The sequence below is a fragment of the Balearica regulorum genome, chromosome 2, assembly GCF_011004875.1.
Source record: "Balearica regulorum gibbericeps isolate bBalReg1 chromosome 2, bBalReg1.pri, whole genome shotgun sequence".
Lineage (NCBI taxonomy): Eukaryota > Metazoa > Chordata > Aves > Gruiformes > Gruidae > Balearica > Balearica regulorum.
This window is the reverse complement of record NC_046185.1, coordinates 30,086,412-30,107,164: the sequence shown is the minus strand read 5'-3', so window position 1 is coordinate 30,107,164 and position 20,753 is coordinate 30,086,412. Positions and strand designations below refer to the sequence as shown.

Below are 20,753 nucleotides of genomic sequence, written 5' to 3'. Positions count from 1 at the left end.
TCCCGTGCCAGGCACTCCCAGGGCAGCAGCCTGGGGACCGACCTCGGAGGGTGCACGGGGCCACACAGGAGCTTTCTGCTCCACTCTGTCCTCCAAAATACCCTGTACCAGAGACAGGGAGAGGATGATGCAAAACTAGCAAAGTCAGCTTTTTCACCAGAGGCTCCTTGTGTCAGTAGAAGTGGCAGCTCCCTTAACAGCAGTTTTCCAGCTGGCTTCCAGCAACGAAGCGGTGCAATGCCCCTGCAATCAGGGCTTAAGGGACTAAAGGGACACCAAATTCTGGGAGAAAGGAAAGCTCAGGTAAAGCTGCTGCTCTGGCTTCAACATGGGGAAAAAAAAGGGCTCATTCCCGCTTTTTAGTTGTATTCATCGGTGTGTTTGTGTCACAGGCTTTCGGTTTGTCCTTCTGAGAATCCTACACCATCATGGAGTTCCCTTGTTTTGGGAACACATGCAGAGTGTTTGAAAACTCCCGTTGTTTTTCTAGAAGAGCAGATTACAGCAGCTACTGATTGCAAGAGGATGTGCAAGAACAGTGGTGAAGTACTAAACACTGCAGCAGTTACTGTGGGTCTTCAGTGCACAAAGGGACAGAAAAGAAGAGATGTTACATGCAAATACAGTAAAAGAAATAAAGCTGAAAAGCCTCAAAAAAATACACTAAGGAAAAATTTCAAGAGACAAATTCTGGTGTCAAAAGAGACTACTGCAATAGATTAATTTTAAACAACGTCATTTGGATTACTACCGTATGAAGGTACAAATGCTCCTTTTTAATATGTGAAAATGTTCTAAGAGATGCATTTTAATAAATTTAATGAGAATGTTTCAGAAGCTTAAGAAAAACACCCTCAAAAGATCTTCAAGGAGTTAAAACATAGGCAGGGTGTTCTTAAATGCATTAACATTTATGTGGAATGAAAGTTCAAACAAGACCCTTCCATCCTATATATGATTCAAGCCAATAAAGAAATAAACCCTGCTGTGTTAATGGAAGCCTATCCATTGGTTTCATTGGGACTTCACTCCAGAAAACCTCAGATATAGTCCTGCTTTAATTTAAAGTTGGATTTGCAAACTCATATTGGTACTTTTTATTTGAGGAAGATTTCTTAAACTGTTCTGAAACCCAGCAGACAAAGATAAATGCTGCTTTCCCACCCGTCTCCCCGTTTCTCCATTTTACATGCTTCAGATCAGCTCCCAGCCAGCTGCTCGCTGATCGGCATCACTCTGCGGTTCCCAACAGCTTTAGTTCTGCCTGTTCCTCTGCCAGATCCCTGATCTCTGTTCTGTACTGTTAGCTTACACTAAATTCGCTTTACCTCAGCTTGGGTCCGGAGCAGAAAAGCCTTCTGGCTCCAAGGAAATTAACCTTTCATCAATGGGTTTGACCACCTCAGCTGGTGTTAGATCACAACCAGGGTAACTGCACTTCTTATAATAAAGGCACGGAGGATGGGGTCAGACACTGCGGCGGTGGTGAGGTACCTAGGGCTGCTGGTTCCTGACACTTCCATGGGTCCCAGGAAACCTCCTCTCAGAGGGCTTCACAGCCGTGTCAGTGCAAAGGCTGCCTGGCCCTCACACAAAGTCCCAGACAAGGCAGATGCAAGTACCAATACCCACCCGGCCTTCAGCTGAAGGGTTCGGAAAGGTATAGGAGGTTGGAGAAGTCGTAAATTTGTCCTTTACACCTATATTGAGTAAATCATTTGCTTTAAAGATATATATATATGTGTTTTTCTAGATTACTGTCTAAACTACTTGGGAAGCACAGCTAAAGGCTGCAAGACTAATACATAAATCAGTGAGCTTTCCAACCAGTCCAGTAAGGGATCAGAGAGGAAGAGGGGCTTCTGTCTCCAGTGCTGCTTAAAAGGAAGAGTGACTTTCTCTTCCACCCTCACCCTGCTGTTGATTGATTTATCCAATGAAAGACATTCAGCATTTAATTGAGGACTGTGACATTAACCATGGGTGAAAGGAGATGCTTCCACCTGACCAGACACAAAGGGAACTATGATCTGAGACATGCCTTTGTCTTTAAGGGTTGCTGCTGACACCTCCTACCTGTACGTGTCGGTTAAAGCGGCTCTCAGTTGAAGGTGACTACATTGCACCATTGACCATGCAGAAATCATGGTGGCAGGTCATTTAAAACTTTTTCAGACATCTCCACGTGATGCTGAGATCTCAACATACCTTTCCGAAAACCTACCCCCCAGGTCTGCATTACTAGATCAAGATTTTCAGAAGAAATATTGTGACATGATCGAGGACTGGATGCACTTCAGCTAGGTCCCAGTTATGGTTATGAACCTGATATCAGCTTTTTAGTGGCTCTGCCACTTACTTGAGCATAGAAAACATTTTGTATAACTTATTGAAATATCTGGCCAGTATTGTTATGCACGCAAGTTCTGAAAACAAAAATCAAAAACAAGTCCTTAATTTAGACCTCAAATTATACGTCTGATTTAGAATAGTCAAGTAAGAAAGAACCACATTTTGCCAAGCATTTCAGGAAATGAGGATTTGTGAGACTAAAAGATCAATTAAAAAACTGATCTTTAGGTTCTTTCTTTTTCCTTAAGGAAAAGCCTTGTCTCTAGGGGTTAGTGTTGATTATTTATAAAATCCAAAAGATTAAGTATGCTCATAGTGATGATGCCCTAAATACTGATTCTTCCAACTGTGCAGTTTTTTAAAAGCTCTAAGACTGAAGTTAGTACTAAGCAGGGAATGTGTCAGTGGGTTTCAGCTCCAGAGAACGTTTAGTGTTTCCTCCAACTAAAACATAGGCATTACTTTGATTACAGGAAGAAGGCTAAAAAAGGCCCATATCAAAATATCTGGATGACACTAGGAGAATCAAGAAGAAGCAAATTTTTTCGCCGAAATATACAAAGTCATAGAATCATAAAATGGCCTGGGTTGGAAGGGACCTTACCACAGACACCATGTCTTCTTCTATTGCACTGAGAAAGTGATTACGAACTATGTATGGGACCCCCAACTTAAATGTAATAATGACAATGCAACAAGGTTATATTTTTTTAAGGTATTTGGCTTGGTCTTATTTTACATTTAAATTCCAAAACCGGGAAATGGGCAAAACTACCACACCATATGCTAAATGGACTAAAAGCCAGTAAATCACAAAATGTGATTGTGAACAAGAATGCATTCACCAACAGTTGTGTTCCAAGTGGAGTCCCTCATGTATCACCTTTTGGCCTCAGGCTCCTTAAAATATTTGATCTAACCTTGAGAAAAACCACAAAGCTAGCTATCTCTGACATACTTTGGGTCTGACAAAGCTGAGGAAAATCACAGGTTATGAAACAGCAAGCCGCTGCTACAAGGCATGCTGAATAATCTGGACACAGACACTGAAATATGAACTTCTGTATCACCCATCCAAAACAAGGAATACAAGTCATGCTTCCAGGATGTGGGAGCCTCTCTGGAGAATCACTGCTTCGGAGCAGGTGTTAGAAGCCTTGGCAAATAACTAGCTAACAGGAACTGCTTCGAGTGACACTGTGGCCAGACTTGGAATATAATTTATGCAGTCCAAGTAAAAATTCCTCTGTTTCACCCTACAAAAAGTCTACATTACATCATTGGTGAGACTGCTTCTCGGATACTAAGCCCAGTTTTAGTGTCCTCAGAGGATGCTGATCAAGCTCACTTAAGAGAAAATGAAGAAAGAATCACGTAATCAATCTCATTATATAAACTGGGGGAAAAAACCCCTAATTTTAGTGAAGATTTCCTCTTGTGAACAGAGAAAGTTCTGTAATGACTTGGTCGGTCTAATAAAATCTATATGGTGAACAGAAATTCAATAACAGCAAACAAAGAGCTAAAACCAAATCAGAAAGTCAAAGGAGACAAATTCAGAAGGGAAATACTTTTAGCAATGCATTTTTTACACATCAGAACAATCATCCAGGCTTCAGTATTAGTGGAAACAAAAACTTAATCAACCAGCAAGTGTAAGATAACAGGCAGTAAACCTGCACGGCAGCGAACGCACAGAGGAGATGCCATTTCTGACAGCAAATTTAAAAACTTCTTATGCTGGAGACAAAGCTGATGACCACAATTCAGTGTCCTGAATGTTTTCACGTTTGGGTGACTTTTTGAGTATTTCACATGCACTTGCTGCAGCAGTTCTGCCAAACTAGTCCAACCACCGTCTGCAACTAGGATAAGCTGCAGATCAGAAAGGCATCCTTTACAAAGACTGAAATACACATGATCAAACTCAACTGACATGTTTTGGCAGATGTCGTGTTTATCCTCAGCAGCTTTTGGAAGTAAATTCAAAATGATGCCATAACCTTTATGGCTTAGAATGAGCTCAAGATCACAAAGTGAAATGATTAGACTATTTGGGGGAAAAAAATAGAGCTGTCAAAATGTGCTGCATAAGAGAAACTTTTAAACATTGATAGGAATGGCTTTGACAGAAATTTCTGCTGGAAAGTATGTCAAAGGCTGCAACTTACTTGCTGTAAAAAAGGATTAAGAAGAAATGGAAGAAATAAAAGTTAATCTCATGTTTCCTGAACACATTTTTAACAAGGTCTGAATTAATATATTGAGCTTAGCAAAATAATGTATATATGTACTTCAAATTTAGTCTGAATTGCTTCAACTTCCGGGTCCAGGATCTTCCTGTATCTTTATCTGCTAAATTAAGAAGCCTATTAATTATATTTTGCTCTGCATCAAGTCAAACGAATTCCATTTGGCTAAGCTAAACAATCCAAGTTCCAGCTATCGTTCATGGTTGGTTTTGTGTCATTAACTGTCTGTCACCGGAAAGGATTCAGGGAGAAATCACAGCCACTTCTCCCATCGCAGAGACGGAACTGGAACCGGTTCTTCAGAGGCGGTCTAAGCGTTGCTGCCAGTGCAATACGGAGAAGCAGGATCTCACCGAAGCTCCGTTCAGCTGACCTTTCATGATGACTGGGGAACCCTTCTCATAGGAAACAAAACTGATCTAATAGTGTGCTGCCCCTAGAAATGGCACAGTGCTTCTGGTTATTACACATATGAACATAAATCTAGCAATGCACTTTGCTTCCTCCCAGCTGATCACAAACCCCTGATTTTTTTGGCTCTTGTGCTCTGTCATCTCAGGGTTGGGGTTTTTTTTGCCATTTTCCATTTCAGTCATGTGTATAAACTTTTTCAGCAATAGCTCCATTTCTACAGACCACTGACAGGCACACGAAAGAGGGTAGAATCAAGGTCTGATCTCTGTGGGGATGCTTTGGAGACTCCTTTTCACAGGTTGACCTGAGATCTCATTTGCCAGTTTCTGAAGCATTTAATGTGTGTCATGTTGATTTTGTCATCTTCCAGATATTTCATAAGACTCTTCTCATCTCGTTTCAAGTAAGGAAGTTTGAGTATTATACATCAACATTATTATCCTTTAATCAACCAAAATCACAGAAAATATCATGTGAAGCTGGTTTGATAGGATTATTTTCCATAAACACAAATGAACTTGCATTAATTATGCTAGTCTTTTAATTCTTTATTAATTCAGTTTTGTATTAGCTGTTCCATTATTTTTCCAAGGATTTATGTCACACTGACAGCCTATAATTACTTGAGTCATCTCATTTATTCTTTTTTCAATATTGGCACATTAACTTTCTTTTGCTGTCCCGAAACTTCCCCTGTGTTGCAAGAATTATTGAAAATCAACATTAATAGTCAAGTTCCTCAACGGTGCCTTTAAACCTGTCAGATACACGTTATCCGAACCTGCTAATTTAAAAATGTTTCATTTCCTGTTCCAAAGCAGAACAAAAACAGCTTCCAAATTCCTGAAGCACATATAGCTCTTACCCCTACAAATCAAGTCGGTAAGAACTGGGAATGTTCAGGGCTCCCCATCCCTTGGAATATGTCATAGAGGGCAATGACAAGAATAATTTCTGACCGCAATCCAGAAGAGAAGGTGACAAGTGAATACTCTTTGACCTGTGAGTTGTTAAAACATGATTGTTTCGGTTTTAGCAGATGTGGAAACTGAGATGTGGAGAACCTTAGCAACACCCACAGTGGCATATATCAAACCTAAGATTAGAAGTCAGAAGGTCTGAGCCCCTCCATGCCTACCTGCTATAGGCAGCTCCTTGCACATCCTCTGTGTAAACCTGAAGTTCCAACCAAAAATCACCACATCAAAGCACTGAAAAAAAAATGTACAACTGTTTATTACTAGTTGATTATCTTTTGATCGGAATCACAGTTAACAATAACTATGAAAAGGGAAGTAAATAAATTAATTGCTGATTTTTTTTTGTTTTTTCTGTACAGTTGCTTGTTTTTGCCTGAGAGTGAAATTTTTTTGTGAAGCAGTCAGCACACATGGAGTTAGCACGATATATAAGTCATTCTTAACACAAAACTGATTATCATTTGGGTTTTTATGTTGTCTTTTTATGGAGATAACACCAAAATAAAAGTAATGCAGACACACATACAAATATTGTGTTAGGTACCTAGAAAAAGAGCTAGGGATGTTACCTGCCATACTGGGCCACTACAATATTGAAAAACAAATATCCACATTTTAAGTTTATTTGTTGTAAGGTTGAACTTCTGTAACATGCAAGTATGCACAAGCTTAAAAGAATTATGAAGTCAAAGGTAAAAAAATAAATTAAAAACTTTACATAAATGTTTGATACAGTCTAGTACTAAACCACTCACACTTCTGTATAGCATTTTCTGAGATATGTTCAAGTAGGAAAGCAGCTGAGACCAACTAGTGTCACTGAAAACAAGCTATAATGTTAAAATATTGAATTGCTCTTGGCCAGAGTAGCTAATACGAGTTATAAATTTGAATTCTTTTCCTTTATGCTTAGTGCTTGGATATGTAGAATGATCCAGCAACAATAAAAAATCTATATGAATTGAATACCATATTTGCTTCTTTGTGATTTAGCATTCTAAAACACTCAGGCAAAAGAAAGGCTGCATTAAGAGAACATCAAGATACTCATATTCAGAAAATAGGAAATACTGTATCTGAGACTGCTTTTATAATGTTAATTCAGCTCAGCTGTGTGAGTCCCTTTCCAAACAGCAGGTCATTTAATAAGAGAATTGTTTTTCAGAAGACCTCTGTCTCACTCATGATCTGGGAATAACAGTTTGGGTTGATGAAGATACTAAATTTGAGGTAGCCAATCCTTCACTTGCTGTAGAAACAGAATTCAATGTAGTGAATGAGGTGATATTTGCAGAAGGGTTGCTGGATTAAGGAATTTGAATATTGCCCAGAAGAATTCAAACTTCTATTTCCCCATAAAATTCCAAGGTCATACTGGAATCATTTAAACCAAAGTTTTTTTAAATCGTCATTAATTCAGGTTTCTTCATTTTATATACCCCATCTTAAATCCTCAAAGTTTGATTTGGTGGAATTTTAAAGTCTCATAGTTGTAATTTGACATTTCACAGACTGTATAATGTCTTAAGGAAATTGCAGCTACCCCACAGTTAGTCAGAGGTTGAGTTATAAGTTACCTGCTATTCATCTAAACCAAAGTGACTGTGATAATTTGTCCTTCTTTCCTTTTTTGCTATTCTTGGAACTTAATTCCAGGAGACTATATGCACTCTGAATGTATAATTATGAAAAATCAGGTCCGAGGTACCTCAGCTTAGGAATCCAACATTACTGAACAAATTTGGCCACACTTTGTTTCCATCTAAAATAAGTGGAAGAACTAAAATCTGTATATAGTGGCTGAATAGCCATACAAGGTAAGTTTGCACCAATTCCTTTTCCTCCCCACCTCTTTGCCCTGCTTCCTAAGGTAAAGAAACATTCATAGTTGGACCTGAATCTCCATCAGTGCTTCTCCATTGAGGTGCTTGATCTGAATTGAAGGATCTCAGGGAAGGTCACAAAATGCACTTGTTGTGCAACCCACACATCAGTTTAATTCACTTTCCCCAAAACAAAGATGATATCACTGCTTCAGCTCATGAAAATAAAGACAAATTAGTGGTTGTTTGTGAAGTGCTCAGATGCTGTCAAAAGGAATACCATAGAAAAGTCTGTAAGAAATTAATAACGTGTATCAAGAACAGCATCTGAGCAGAGAGTGATAAATAAAGTGCAAGGTCACACACTGAAAAATGGAAAGAAAATAATAGTGAATTATCTGGGCACCATCCATTTTATTCAATAAATGAGGTAAGGGTATATTGAAAGAATAGTTTATGATCCAACAATCAAAGGCCATTGCAAGGTGCCTCCAGAAAGGGGGCAGATTAAGTTTGCATGGGCAGTTCAAATTCTGACCTGGTTCTACTGTTCTCGTCTTTGCTGATTCTTTGGCAATAATCATTGAAAATTGGGGGGTGGGGGGTGGATGCATGCCTGTTTGTATTCCATTTCCCAGTTTTTTGTTAACAGAAAAACCACCTTTTTGATATTACAAAAAGATACATAGATGTAATCTATTTAATATTACATTTCATTGGGACTTTTGAGTTCCCCAATTTGTTGAAACTGCTAAACCTCTAAATTCAAGACTTGTATCATTAACAGATACATGCTCCAATTATCCAGACATACCCCAACATATGTATTCACTAGGTACTCAAGTCATTACGGAATTCAAGTGTATAAACAAGTTCAAGTAGATCTACTGACAGGAAATCACACAGAAATTACACATCCAGTTGAGCAACACACCCTCAATGTCTGCTTTTTCTAACCATGTGGTCTTCAATACAATATTATTGTCCCATGCAGCTTTTTTTTTCTTATGAATCCCATTTTTAATTACTGATTAAAACCTGGGTTTAAATAGGTGACTTGATCAAGATCAGTTGAAAACCTGTGGCATTGCCAGGCACCACACCTGCCTTTGCAAATCCCTGGTCGGTGCTTTAGTCACACTAAAATCCTCCCCTCCTTTTAATACTCACTAGAAATCAGCTCTTAAAATATTATTCAGATAAAATTTTGCCTAGTCTTGTGATTTTTTTAAAATTTATATGGCAAGAGAAATGTTTTGGTTTTTTTCTGATAGCAATATTGAGCTGCCTTGATTTCAGTACGATCCAGTCTCCAGCTCAGCTGTATTCCCTTCACTCCTCACTTGCATGGACTTTTCTTACTACGGCATTTTAAAAGGTCTGATTTTTACTTCAAATTTTCATTCTGTTGGCATTACCAGCTGTGAGAAAAAACACTTTGTTCATGCACTTGTTTTCATTTGGGGGCTTGTCCCAGTGCAAAGTCTAATCCTCCTAAACCTTCAGCTGGTTCCCCGCATTACTGATGGGCACCCTATACTTTGGGTAGCTATGTATAAAGTTTTTATCTTTCTGACCTCTAAATTTTTGATATATCAGAGAATTGAATCTTCTAGTAAGGATATTTTCATCCTACTGTAAGTGTTATAATGCAACACTCTGTAAAACTATTTCTCTCACTGATACAACATCCAGCAACCCGGAACATCTCAGTGTAAGACAGATGTTAGTCTGGAGCCATCTACTGGTTGTATCGCTGAGCCTTACACAGGCACATTTGAAAAAAAGAAAAACAAACAAACAAACAAACAAAAAAGCAAACCACTTTACAGACTTAATTCTGTTGTAATTCTAAAAACAACAGCGTATATTCAGTGACTACTCGGTGGACTTAACATGGCTCAACTGACAAAATAAAAGACGTCAAGAACTTACTTATCTTGCTTTCATAACAAAATAAAAATGGAGGGAAACTTATTTCTCTGTTTACACTGAGAAGGAACTAAGAACAAGATAATATTAATTCTTCCTAAGATTTAAAAAAATTAGTAAAGTATTTCAGATCATCTTGAGTTTTATCACTTCAACAAACAGGATAAATACTTCTTATTGCTTTATTTTATGCATAGCAAGATTTCATCCTGCATTTGTATGTGTTGTTCTGAAATGGTTAAGGCACACCATGTACGGGTTTCTTGGGATTAAAAACGGTCTCAGTCAATTTTATGACGTCCTTCAAAGGTTTTTATTAAAAACAAATTCAGACAAAAAAGGTAGCAGATGAACAGAAGTATAAAGCCTTTAAAACCAGCTACTATGAACTAAAATTAATCCAGACAACTTAGTTTGGAGACCAAAAGTATGTTATATAATGAATCTGATAAGTATGCATTTACTCATTTATTATATGATAATATTGATAAGAATTAGTGCTGTCAGTTCTATTATTGCAAGTGTATATGCAAGTTAACTGGGTCTTCAGGAGCAAGAGGGAGCATTTTACAGATTTTACCAGTTGAAGAGAGATTCTTTGCACCTATTAAATATGTATACATATACATCTATGTATATGTATGTATACACACAGAAACACAAAAATATATACATATTAATTCATGAAGGTGTCTATACCTACATATGCATATATGTATATATGCATATATGTGCACACATGTATATGCATGTAGATATATACACATATATATGTATGCAATATATATTAACCGATATACGTATATACATACACACGCAAGCACATGCATGCATACCTATATATCACATCCAACGTTCTACAATCTCAGTTAAAGAAAATCCTCTGTTGGTTGTTAGTTGTACTGCGATTAAACACTCGCCATTATTCACATTTGCTCTCAGCAGATCCATCAGCAGGAGCAACTTCCAACAGGAGTTGTAAGTGGCAAGTAATTTTATCAAGAAATGCAAAATGCAATTTAAAATGTATAAAAGGCAGATAAACAATAAGACTTCCCAGCATAAAGAGGAAGGCATAAACATATTGCAGGTTTGGAGACCAGACTATAGGAGCTAAAACTAGGAAGAAAGACATTGCCACCATCACAAATGGAACTGGTAGAAATACCTGCAAGAGAAAGAAAAGAACTGTTTCAGGAAATAAACTCACCAACTGTGATTTTATGTATCATTTGTAAAAGCAATAATGCGTTCTTTGCCACATGCAAGTACCATTTCACACATTGGTGCAATCTCACCCAGGATCTGACCTCAAATTCCCTACAAGATAGGCAACTTTTCTAAAATACATGTGCAGGCTCCTTCTATTGCAAGGGGGAGGGACAGGCAGGCCCTGAAAACCATTCATCCCCATATGACATTAGTGGCACCTAAAAGAAACTCAGGGTTGGGTACCTACAAAAAGCCTTGACAATGAGCATACACTTCTAACCCATGTTTCTGACAGCTAGATTGAGATTAAATTTATCCTTAATGCCTGTGGTTGTGTCAGGAAAGATGAGAGTAGATCAAGGTTTAATTAACTGCAAATGGCCACGTTGGATCCCCCACTCTTCTGGTTACTGCTCCACACTGGTATGGTTTCCCATTTCACACTCTTTGCACATCTCACCCATTCTGCATATATCCATTCCTCGTTTTCAAGTGCAAGCTCTCTGGGGCAGATACCATCTGGGTTATTTTTTCTCCTTTCCTTCTACAGTGTGAAGAAAAGTTGTTGAATAAGTCACATTGTGACTATAATTTGTGGTTTTGTAGCGACTATCCACTTTTGTCTTGCACTTGTTCTGTAACTTTTGCACGCTACCCAAAAAAAAATCTGTAAAAATATTTTATAACACATTTCCATTTACTTTGTATGGTCGATGAAGGTGAGGTTCCCGGTATCGAAGTACAATCAGGCTTGCACAAGTCAATCCAATCATAAGCCAGGCAGAAAATCCAAAGTAATTTGTTAACATAATAAGGTCAGAGGGGATTATAAAAATGGATGCAATGGTGGTTGAAAAAATCATGGCTGGTGCTGGAGTACAGGAGTGGACATTAAGCATGGATATTAAAACAGGTAAATGTCCTGACTGACTTCCAGCATAGCTCAATCGACCTAGTGTGAACATGCTGCTGTTGAGGGCACCAAATATTGAGACAGCAACAGAGACAGGAATGATCCAGGCAACAGAGGGGATCACTCGATCAGCCCAAGTGACTGCCACAGCAACTGCAAGAAAGCAAAGCATTAGCATTGTGTAAGTACCATGTTCTCAATTACTGACAGACTCAAGAGAAAAGAAACTTAAAATACATGAAAGGCCCATTATTTACCAGCAATGCCTGTTTTTTGTTACAGTAGTCAAACGTGACTAATCTAATCCTAAAGGTATTTAATTCAGGAGCTAAAAATGACAGCAAGAAGGAGCGCTGCCTGCCAGAGCCAGGCAGGTAAACCTGGTGGGGCCGGAGGGGCAGGTAAACCTGCTGCCCAGCCGGAGCAGGCTGCACCTCACCGCCGTGAATCACACACACACACGCACGGGCAAGGCCACGCGGGGAAAGAAAATGAACTCGTTAGTCCCCGGCGTGACCACAGCGCTGACACGATCTACGGTTTGAGGAAACTGCCAACATGAGCGCAGGTAGGTGCAGAGGCAGGTCAGCGAGTGTGTTATTAATGAGGTTTTGCTTTAGGTGGAACTGGGAAATGTGAATGATTATTTATGAACAAGAGATATCTAATATTACTTGGAAATTAACTATAGAACATATTGTAGCAAGGAGTAATATTTAGTGGGTCTATACCCAACTGCCACAAGGTATATAGGTCTTGCAGTGATCTGCACAGCATAGAAAATTACCAGAGTAGGGGAAAACAAACCCCCCCAAAAATATGAAGTGTACCGAACAAACAAGAACTGCAGCAATGCACAGCAATGTTTAAACCACACCTGTAATTTTAAGGCTATCTCCTCAGCTGACATAGATAAACACAGCTCCCCCGGCACGTTTGGAGCTGTTCATGCCAGCTGGGCAGCTGCTATTCACCGATACTCTGGCACTCGTTGCCTCTTTTTTTGTAGGATGGATCTGCAAATGTATGAATCTCTCCCAGCAGAGAGCCTGACAATGGGTGAGCGACAATACAGGTTGCTGAGTGACAGCTACACTGCTCCCATTTATGTTATTGAGCTGTTCTCATAGGAAAAAAAAGTAATTGATCGATCCAAATGGCGTATGGTTTTTGTCACTCCCAGTGGCAAGCTCTGACAGCTCAGTCTCATTAGAATGGTATTTAAAAGGTGTTGTTTGGACAATCAAGGAGAAATACAGCTACTCTTGGACCTTTTCATGGACAGGATCTGAGAGAGGCTTTATATACATTGGACTTTCGTATAGACTCTTCTAAGGAACCACAATATTTATCATGAATAACCCCCACACCCAAAATGGTTACACTTTTGTGTCCATAGTCTTTTCTATATTACTTATCATGTCCACCTGCTAAACAGGATTGGCTTTAGCATGAGACACCATGAGGTAGGGAAGGAAGGACAAGAGAGGATTAAACCACAGGAAAACAAAGGCCTTCTCAATACTCAACAGAGACCTGATCTCCACCTCATTTTCCAGGTTTTAATACACTTTTGATTTCTTTTTAGACAGTGCAGGTATAAGCCAACATTTCCAACATGTAACAACATCTCTCTGCATTCAGTCCAACTTGTGTCATACAGTAAAATTAAACAAGAATTCTCTGTTAAAACTTAGAATGAAACCCACACTTCCTGACTGTGAAGTTAGATGAGCAGAAGTAACCCAGTAAATTGACATCAGATGAGCATGCTAATGGACCACACCTTTTTAATAAAAAAAAATAATCAAATCCATACCTGAAGAGACAATTTCCTTAGGCGTGAGGACAATCAGATATGAGATATTCACCAGTAAATAAAAAACGATTACTGCAGGAACAGCAGTCATCACAGTTAAGGGGATATTTCTGCTAGGGTTTTTCATCTCTTCTGAAAAATAAATTTAAAAAGACTAATAAAGCAAGCAGTGTAGTTTCTGCAAGTGTTTCAGTAGCAAGTCTGTGCAGAGCTTGACAAGACTGACACCAAAGTTCTGACCCAACTCCTAATCACTGCTGCTAAGCTACATTGCTTGTGAGATCCTACAGTGGTTCTCAAACAGTTTATAATTGGAGAAGCCTAAACACTTTTTTTCTCTTTTTAAATTTTTTTTTCTTATTTAGCCATTTTTAACTATCTTGGAAGAAGAGATGGATGGAGGTCTGATAGACTGATAAAAAAATGACAAAAGGACAGATAACTTTGATTTGATTCAACACATATTTGACTTACAATAGAAAATTGATTTGGTAAGAAATTTTCAAGTAGCCGTACTTTTAAATCACTAACTTAAATGTGAGAGTCTAAAGTCAGATTATTTATTCTTACATCACCTGATGAGTTCTGATCTGAAACTTTCTGAGTGTATTTTCCTGTTCCTGCACAAAATCTTTCTCTTTGCCCTTATATCAGAAAATACAGAAAAAGTAACAGGAGAGACTGAAGGTATTGACAGAATAGCAGTAATTCAGTGGGTTTAAAAGGGGTCATTCCCAGCTGGATTCCGCTGTTGATTATCTTTTCCACGGCAAAGCTGGCGGAGGAAAACTGTTTAGTGCTAAGCCTGGCATCTTAGCTTAAAACTACTCATACCAAGTAAGAAAAAAAACTCCCAACTTTGCAGCTGAAAGCTGAACAACTGAGGCACTTGCACACATTCCTGACCATGTGATAGACCCAGCAAAAGATGGAGATGTTTCCAGAATCCTAACAATTCATCCTCTTTCACTCCCTTACCCCCTCCCTCTCACTCCCTCTCCCCTTCCTACTTCCCTCCAGAGTCACCAAAGACCTCCTCAGTATTACCAACCAATAACTCCCAAGGGGGAAGAAGTGAAAAATCATATGTGGAGCTTACTTAATCTCTTTCTAGGAGACAGACTTCCTTTTCCTCCCTCAAATATAATTTCTGTCTCCTTCCCAGAACATCAGCTTTGAGTCTGCCCCAGCGCCAGCTGTAGTGCACAGAGCCAGAGGGACTGAATGAACACAACAGTGAAATTCAGGTACAGACTATCAAAGAATTTGGGATTTATTTCAAATGGAAGAAATACATTTGGTAATTTTGAGCCCAAAAGGGGACAATCATCAAAACTGCCAATTTAAATTTGTCTTTCTATTTGTTTTGTTGCTTGTTACAGTCCTGTTATCCAGTTGGCATCTGATGCTTTAGATGAAGCTCACAGGCACGAAGTTATTTTTGAAGAATAGGAAATTCACTTCAGAAGAGGACTATTGCATAGGTTGCATCTGTCTAAACAGCTGTGCTGCCCAATGTATGGCATTTATTACTACTGCTAACTGATCAGAAAATAAATTAATATTTTACCGATAACTTTGTATATTTTCTTGGGCTTACAAAACTAAGTGCTTGCCTTTAAGGAAATCCTAAGATTTCAAAATTATACTTTGCTGATTTATATCACCTTTTTTATTACAGCACATTGTTAACACTGGAATAGCTGGATTGTAATAGTTACAGTCATTTTTTTAAACATTAACCCAATTTTCACACTGTTCTCACCACTGAACTTTGTGTTATGCATTTCACACATTCAGTTTATTTAAAGTTTTACATGTGATAGAGGTCAATGGATAAACAGGGCTAAAAGCAACATCCATTTGCTTACAATTTAATTCTATAAATCTGATGATACTATAAAACACTATTCATTTAACTCGTGACATGCATAACTAACATTATGAACATTATCTCTGCAGCTTTCATGAAAAACTGCTCTATTTATTACTGCCACATGGGTCATCAGATACAGAACAGGATAAGGAAATGGATATTCAAAAAGGTCTTGAATGTTTAAAATTGAGCACAAGTTACATGAAAGGATTCATACCACTTTCCTTACATTCTTCTTCACCTTCTGTGGAAAACTCTATCTTCCCAAGGAAGTGACTGCTGACCATCCTATATACTATATTTTAATTCAATTCAAAATTAAGTTTTCCATGTACAAACTAGCTGCATAACCTCAGAGAAGGTACAGATATTTAAATACCAATTGATCCATTATCTTTTTTTATTTGGTCCTTACTGTGCACATAGTTTGGCATGGATATCTTAATCTTTTTCTAAAAAGTGCACTGACACTGAGACAAAATGTAACTTTTTAAGGTATGCAAAAATCTGTCTGTGCATGAGATTTTAAATGAACTATCCTGATTTCTCTTGTACTCCTTTGGAAATGCCAGTCTGATTCTGGAGACTGCACAAGAAGCAAGAAACTTCCCTAGAGAGGAGCACCACCTCTTCTACCAGCCCCAACAAACACAGGACTTGCGTAAAATGTGAGAGAGAGACCCAGTTCTGCTAAGATGAGTTGAGGAATGTAAGAAGGGCGACTGCAGAACAAAATGTAAAGGAGTGAGATACCTGCCATATAATTGAGGGACCACCAACCACCGTACGCGTACAGTCCTTGGAAGAAGGCTTCGGCAACCTGTGACGCGTTGGGGATCTCTGAGCTGAACGCATCCTCAAACCTGGCCAGACTCTCCTTTCTCCCACCAGCAAGGAGAACTATGCCACCGACAGCGATTACGGACAAGGCCATCATCTTCAGCAGAGTGAAAACCGTCTGCACCCAGGCAGCCATTTTGACGCTGCAGCCATTTAAAATCCCCAGGGACCAGAGAACAGCCAAGGCCAAGCATTTCTTCAGCGCTTCCGGCGCGGGGCAAATACCGTAGAAGGGCTGGGTGGCATATTCAGCAAACAGCAAGGCTCGAGCAGCGTTTGATGCTGGCTTGGTAAATGTTGATGTCCAGATAAAGACGAAGGCGGGCAGGGATCCAAGGCCTCTTTTAATGTGGCTGTATTCTCCTCCGGAGAAGGGCAGAGCGGTTCCCAGCTCCGCATAGCAGAGGGAACCCATCAGAGAAACCAGTCCAGATGCAGTCCAGATCGTTAGTGCGATGCCGACGTTGAGTAAGGAATGCTTTAACACCCCTGTGGGAGACACAAAGATCCCTGCCCCAACAATTGAGCCTATAATAAAGCTTACCCCATCAAAATAACCTATATTTCTTTTGAGTTGCATCTTGGCATTTTCTTTGCTTTTCACATCTCTGGGATCGATGCTCTTCCCTCTTCCCATTTTTTTTCTGTTTTTTCACAGCAGATTACGTGACTTCAGAGGCTGGATTACATGTATTTCCCTCTCTACTTTGTGGTTAGCAGGCTGTCACAGCCCTGCTTGCTAGTGAAATGTTATGGGAAGCCTGGCTTAATCATTCAGAAAGGAGAGCATACTTTGGGTTTTGATGTCTTGTGTGTGAAGATGATTAACCAAATACTTCAAGAAACACTGGCAAATCATGTACATGTTGGTTTAATATATACTTCAGAAATTATTAAGGTCTGGGGATTTTTTTTTTAAAAAACGGCATAACAAATAATGCAAATAAATGCCCATTTCTCGGCTGATTTTCATCAACAGACTTCAATTTTTTTTAACGTATGTCTTCAGAGACAAGTGTGCAGAGTAGGTAAATGGGACCTCTGCACCAGACCTAGGGAAAGGGGAAGGGTATGGCAGCATGAAGAAAGAAATCAGCCCTCCTTGTGTTATTGACAGTCACACAGGCATTAGTTGAACAGCCTGGTACTATTTTTCCACTGTCAATACATAAAATGGATGGTGATCACCAGTAAACACCAGTACGTTTTGCCAAATCCCCATCAGTCACTGGGTATAGTGGAGCCTGTTTATCCTTCACTCATTAAACACTGCCCTAGAAAGAAAACTATCAATTTATTCCTGGTTTGTCTTGAGCAGTCATCATTATAGTAGTACGCAAGCACTTCCTAAGCAGGTACTAATCTTCGGACACTGATTTTCCTACTTATTTAACAGTCTGTGGTATATCGTATGTTCAAAATATGGAAAAGGAACTTCTCTTCAATCAGATGTGGATATACCATTGCCATGGACATTTGCCCCAAGAAAAATGTATTTATTCTTTTTAAAAGATGTAGAGAAAATGGGCAGAAAGCGGGAAACTAACTCAAAGAGATGTTCAACATATACCTTAAGGGTTGCTAAGCCCCCAGAGTAGTAGCTGCGAAGTTCTTATTTTTTGCCAGTCAAGTTGAGGAACTAGTTTTATCCCAAAGGTCAAAGCTCCGTAACACAGCAAACAAAACTCACGGCTTCTTTTACAGGGCCCATCTTGAGAGACAGTCATTCAGATCAGTCCTGAACAGCTGGATTTTCACTCAAGAACAAAATAAATTAGTCTTAAAAATTAGGTTCATGTAATATGCCATCATGTAAAAGACCTGTAGTTAAACTAGGCATGTGCACAGACAATTATTTTTAATTTAATCAATGACTTGGTTAAAGTGGGTGTCCATCACCACACAGAAACTATACGACAAAGTGAGTGACAGAATTCACTGCTCCAGAATAATGTTTAACCGTAAGACAATACTTCCATCTTCTGCACTCAGCACTCACTATATACCTTCACCTTCAAAAAACATAAAGTCCTACAGACTACAAAAGTTTTAGTTATACATGAAACACAACTTCATTTATAAAACTTTGCATGCATTTCAAATTGCATTTATTCACTTTAGAAACTGCAATATGCATTTAAGCATGCATTTACCATTTATTATGAATAATTCATAACAACTCAAAGTATTTCTTTACCAGTATTCATGAATTGGAAATTAAGTGTGGCAAATCTTTTAAATGGCAAACTATGTAATTTTCTGTTTTATTTCAGTGCGTTTTCTGAGTTTCCTTCTCTATGAATGCACACACATTTTTTTGATATCTTCCAACTCTTTATTTTGGGTGTTCTGCTGTGTACAGCTGGATTTTGATTACTATTTTTAAAACAAATAAATATTACACTAAATGGTAGCTTAAGGTACAGATGCAATTGATTTTATTTTGCTGTTCATCCTAAAGCACATTGATTTCTAGTATAACAGAGGCATTTCCAAAATCTCCCAGCAGATTAATAAATATTTTTCACTTCTCACAAAGCTGCCTGATTTCAGGAAACCCTAGTGAGATTATTACTTTCTTGTGTGTGCTTTCTACCTACCTCAGATAAGTGTTTCTAGACTTCAAGTGCAATGCTTTTGCAATTTATGCAAAGTATGTTTTTCACTTTGGTGTGGTGTTGCCAGAGTAGGAGGAAGTAAGTAAGAGCAGAGACAATGACAACATTCCTACAAATCCAATAAAACCTGATGTTCTGGAAGCAGTACACTAACATGAGCATTACAGGGGCAGAACTCAGTAAAACACAGCTGGTTACACAACAACAAGTAGTTTTCAGCCAAGCTGCTTTCTTTTTCTGTAATATACCCAGCTTCTCCCTCTGGCTGAGAGGATAAATCTCCACAGTCTATATGATTATCTCAAGGTCACATATGTCAGTGTCTCCTGCCTCACACCTAACTATATACTCAATATCTGGTCACATTTACTTTGATGACATTATCCAGAGACTCAACTGTTGAATATAGGCAAAGATAAATGATTAAAATAACCTAGTCGCATTTGTAAGACAAGCCTAAAATTCCCCTGATACGTGGAGTAGACTGAAAGGTTATATCATCATCAAAGTAAAATGCCAAAGTACTGCAATTTTTATAGTCAACAGGGAACGACAACGTTTCTTTTGAGTGCCAACTACTGAGTTCTCTTTCACAGTAAAATGAGGTCAAGAGAGGGCTATATAACAGCTACGGTTCAAAGCTGAAACTTCAGCCTATCACTTCTAGTTCTCCTCGCATTTAGGATTTTCCCTTTTAATTTTCTGAATTTAAAAATTCTTTTAGCCTTCAACGTCAAGTTTTTCACTGTCAACTATCGAATGCTTATCATGGCTGGTATCTTCAATCACTATAGTTTCCCTAGATTTAAGAGAAAAACTAATACAGAAAACTAATGGAAGAGTATTTTTGTTGGCTAAAATGGGTATGTATTATCTCTTCATTGTAATTAACTGAATTTCAATGTACTTGGATAAGGACTCTCAATTTCATTCTTCTAAGAATTTCCTCCGTGTACTCACAAGGTCTTTCCTATGATCCACTCACTGATTAGATGGACTAGAAAGAAGCCCATTTGCCTAAACAATGTCAGATTTTAAAATATTTGTTTAGTTCCCTTTCAATTAACTACACAGTGTTTCAAGCATGGTATTGACTTCTCTCTGCATCATCCCAAATCCTTTAACGGGAGAAGATATAGCAAAAATTAGAACCTAATTTGTCTTGCAAAGTTTCAATAAACATTCTTCTATGTTTTCTATAAAGCAGCTTGCTGCTGCTGCTATTTGGCAAGGATAAAGGAGCAGAGGAACTATGCAAAACCTGAAGAGAGCCTCTAGAAAAAAAAGCAGTCATAGTTAATCTTCCTTGGCATATGTCAAGGGACAGACTGTATTTAATATGACTATAAATTTTATTTATAATCCTCCTTTTTTTCCTCCTCTTCTTTAGCTCACCTTTTGTGGGGAATATGACATTTCAAAGTAGTTTTCTTTGTCTTGCTTTCAGAAAGGAGCTCAACAGCTATTCAAGGATTTCCACAAGTCGTATTAGGTAGAAGCCAGTTTACCATCTGCCACACTGGACCCCACAATGTATTCACAAACACTAGAAAATGAGTCTGCACATAGAGGCATGTGACAATCTACTGCCTTGGTAATATCCTTTTTTCCTGGTACTCTGCCAAGCTTACTATACATCTGCCTTTTACTAAAAGACTTAAGGATCTGTTGGTCTCCCAGCAGATACATCACTACTTTTATTACTAACCAAGAAAGAGAACC

General features: G+C 38.5%; 2 protein-coding genes across 5 annotated transcripts in view; both read right to left on the bottom strand.

Annotated features, from left to right (window-relative positions):
- RBIS (ribosomal biogenesis factor) overlaps window positions 1–20,753 on the bottom strand; it is a 424,391-nt gene that overhangs the window by 354,093 nt on the left and 49,545 nt on the right. The gene's annotated exons all lie outside the window — the stretch shown is intronic.
- On the bottom strand, window positions 10,043–17,181 carry SLC7A13 (solute carrier family 7 member 13). 2 transcript variants are annotated; one of them, XM_010312287.2, is made up of 4 exons: window positions 16,327–17,176; window positions 13,698–13,829; window positions 11,667–12,031; window positions 10,043–10,921 (listed from the first exon to the last, which is right to left on the bottom strand). In XM_010312287.2, exons 1-4 carry the CDS (start codon window positions 17,048–17,050, stop codon window positions 10,676–10,678), a joined length of 1,467 nt encoding a protein of 488 aa, XP_010310589.1. In that variant the 5' UTR covers window positions 17,051–17,176; the 3' UTR covers window positions 10,043–10,675. The 2 variants fall into 2 exon arrangements, with proteins under 2 accessions (XP_010310589.1, XP_075603205.1); XM_075747090.1 differs by lacking the exon at window positions 13,698–13,829 and having other exon boundaries at window positions 16,327–17,181.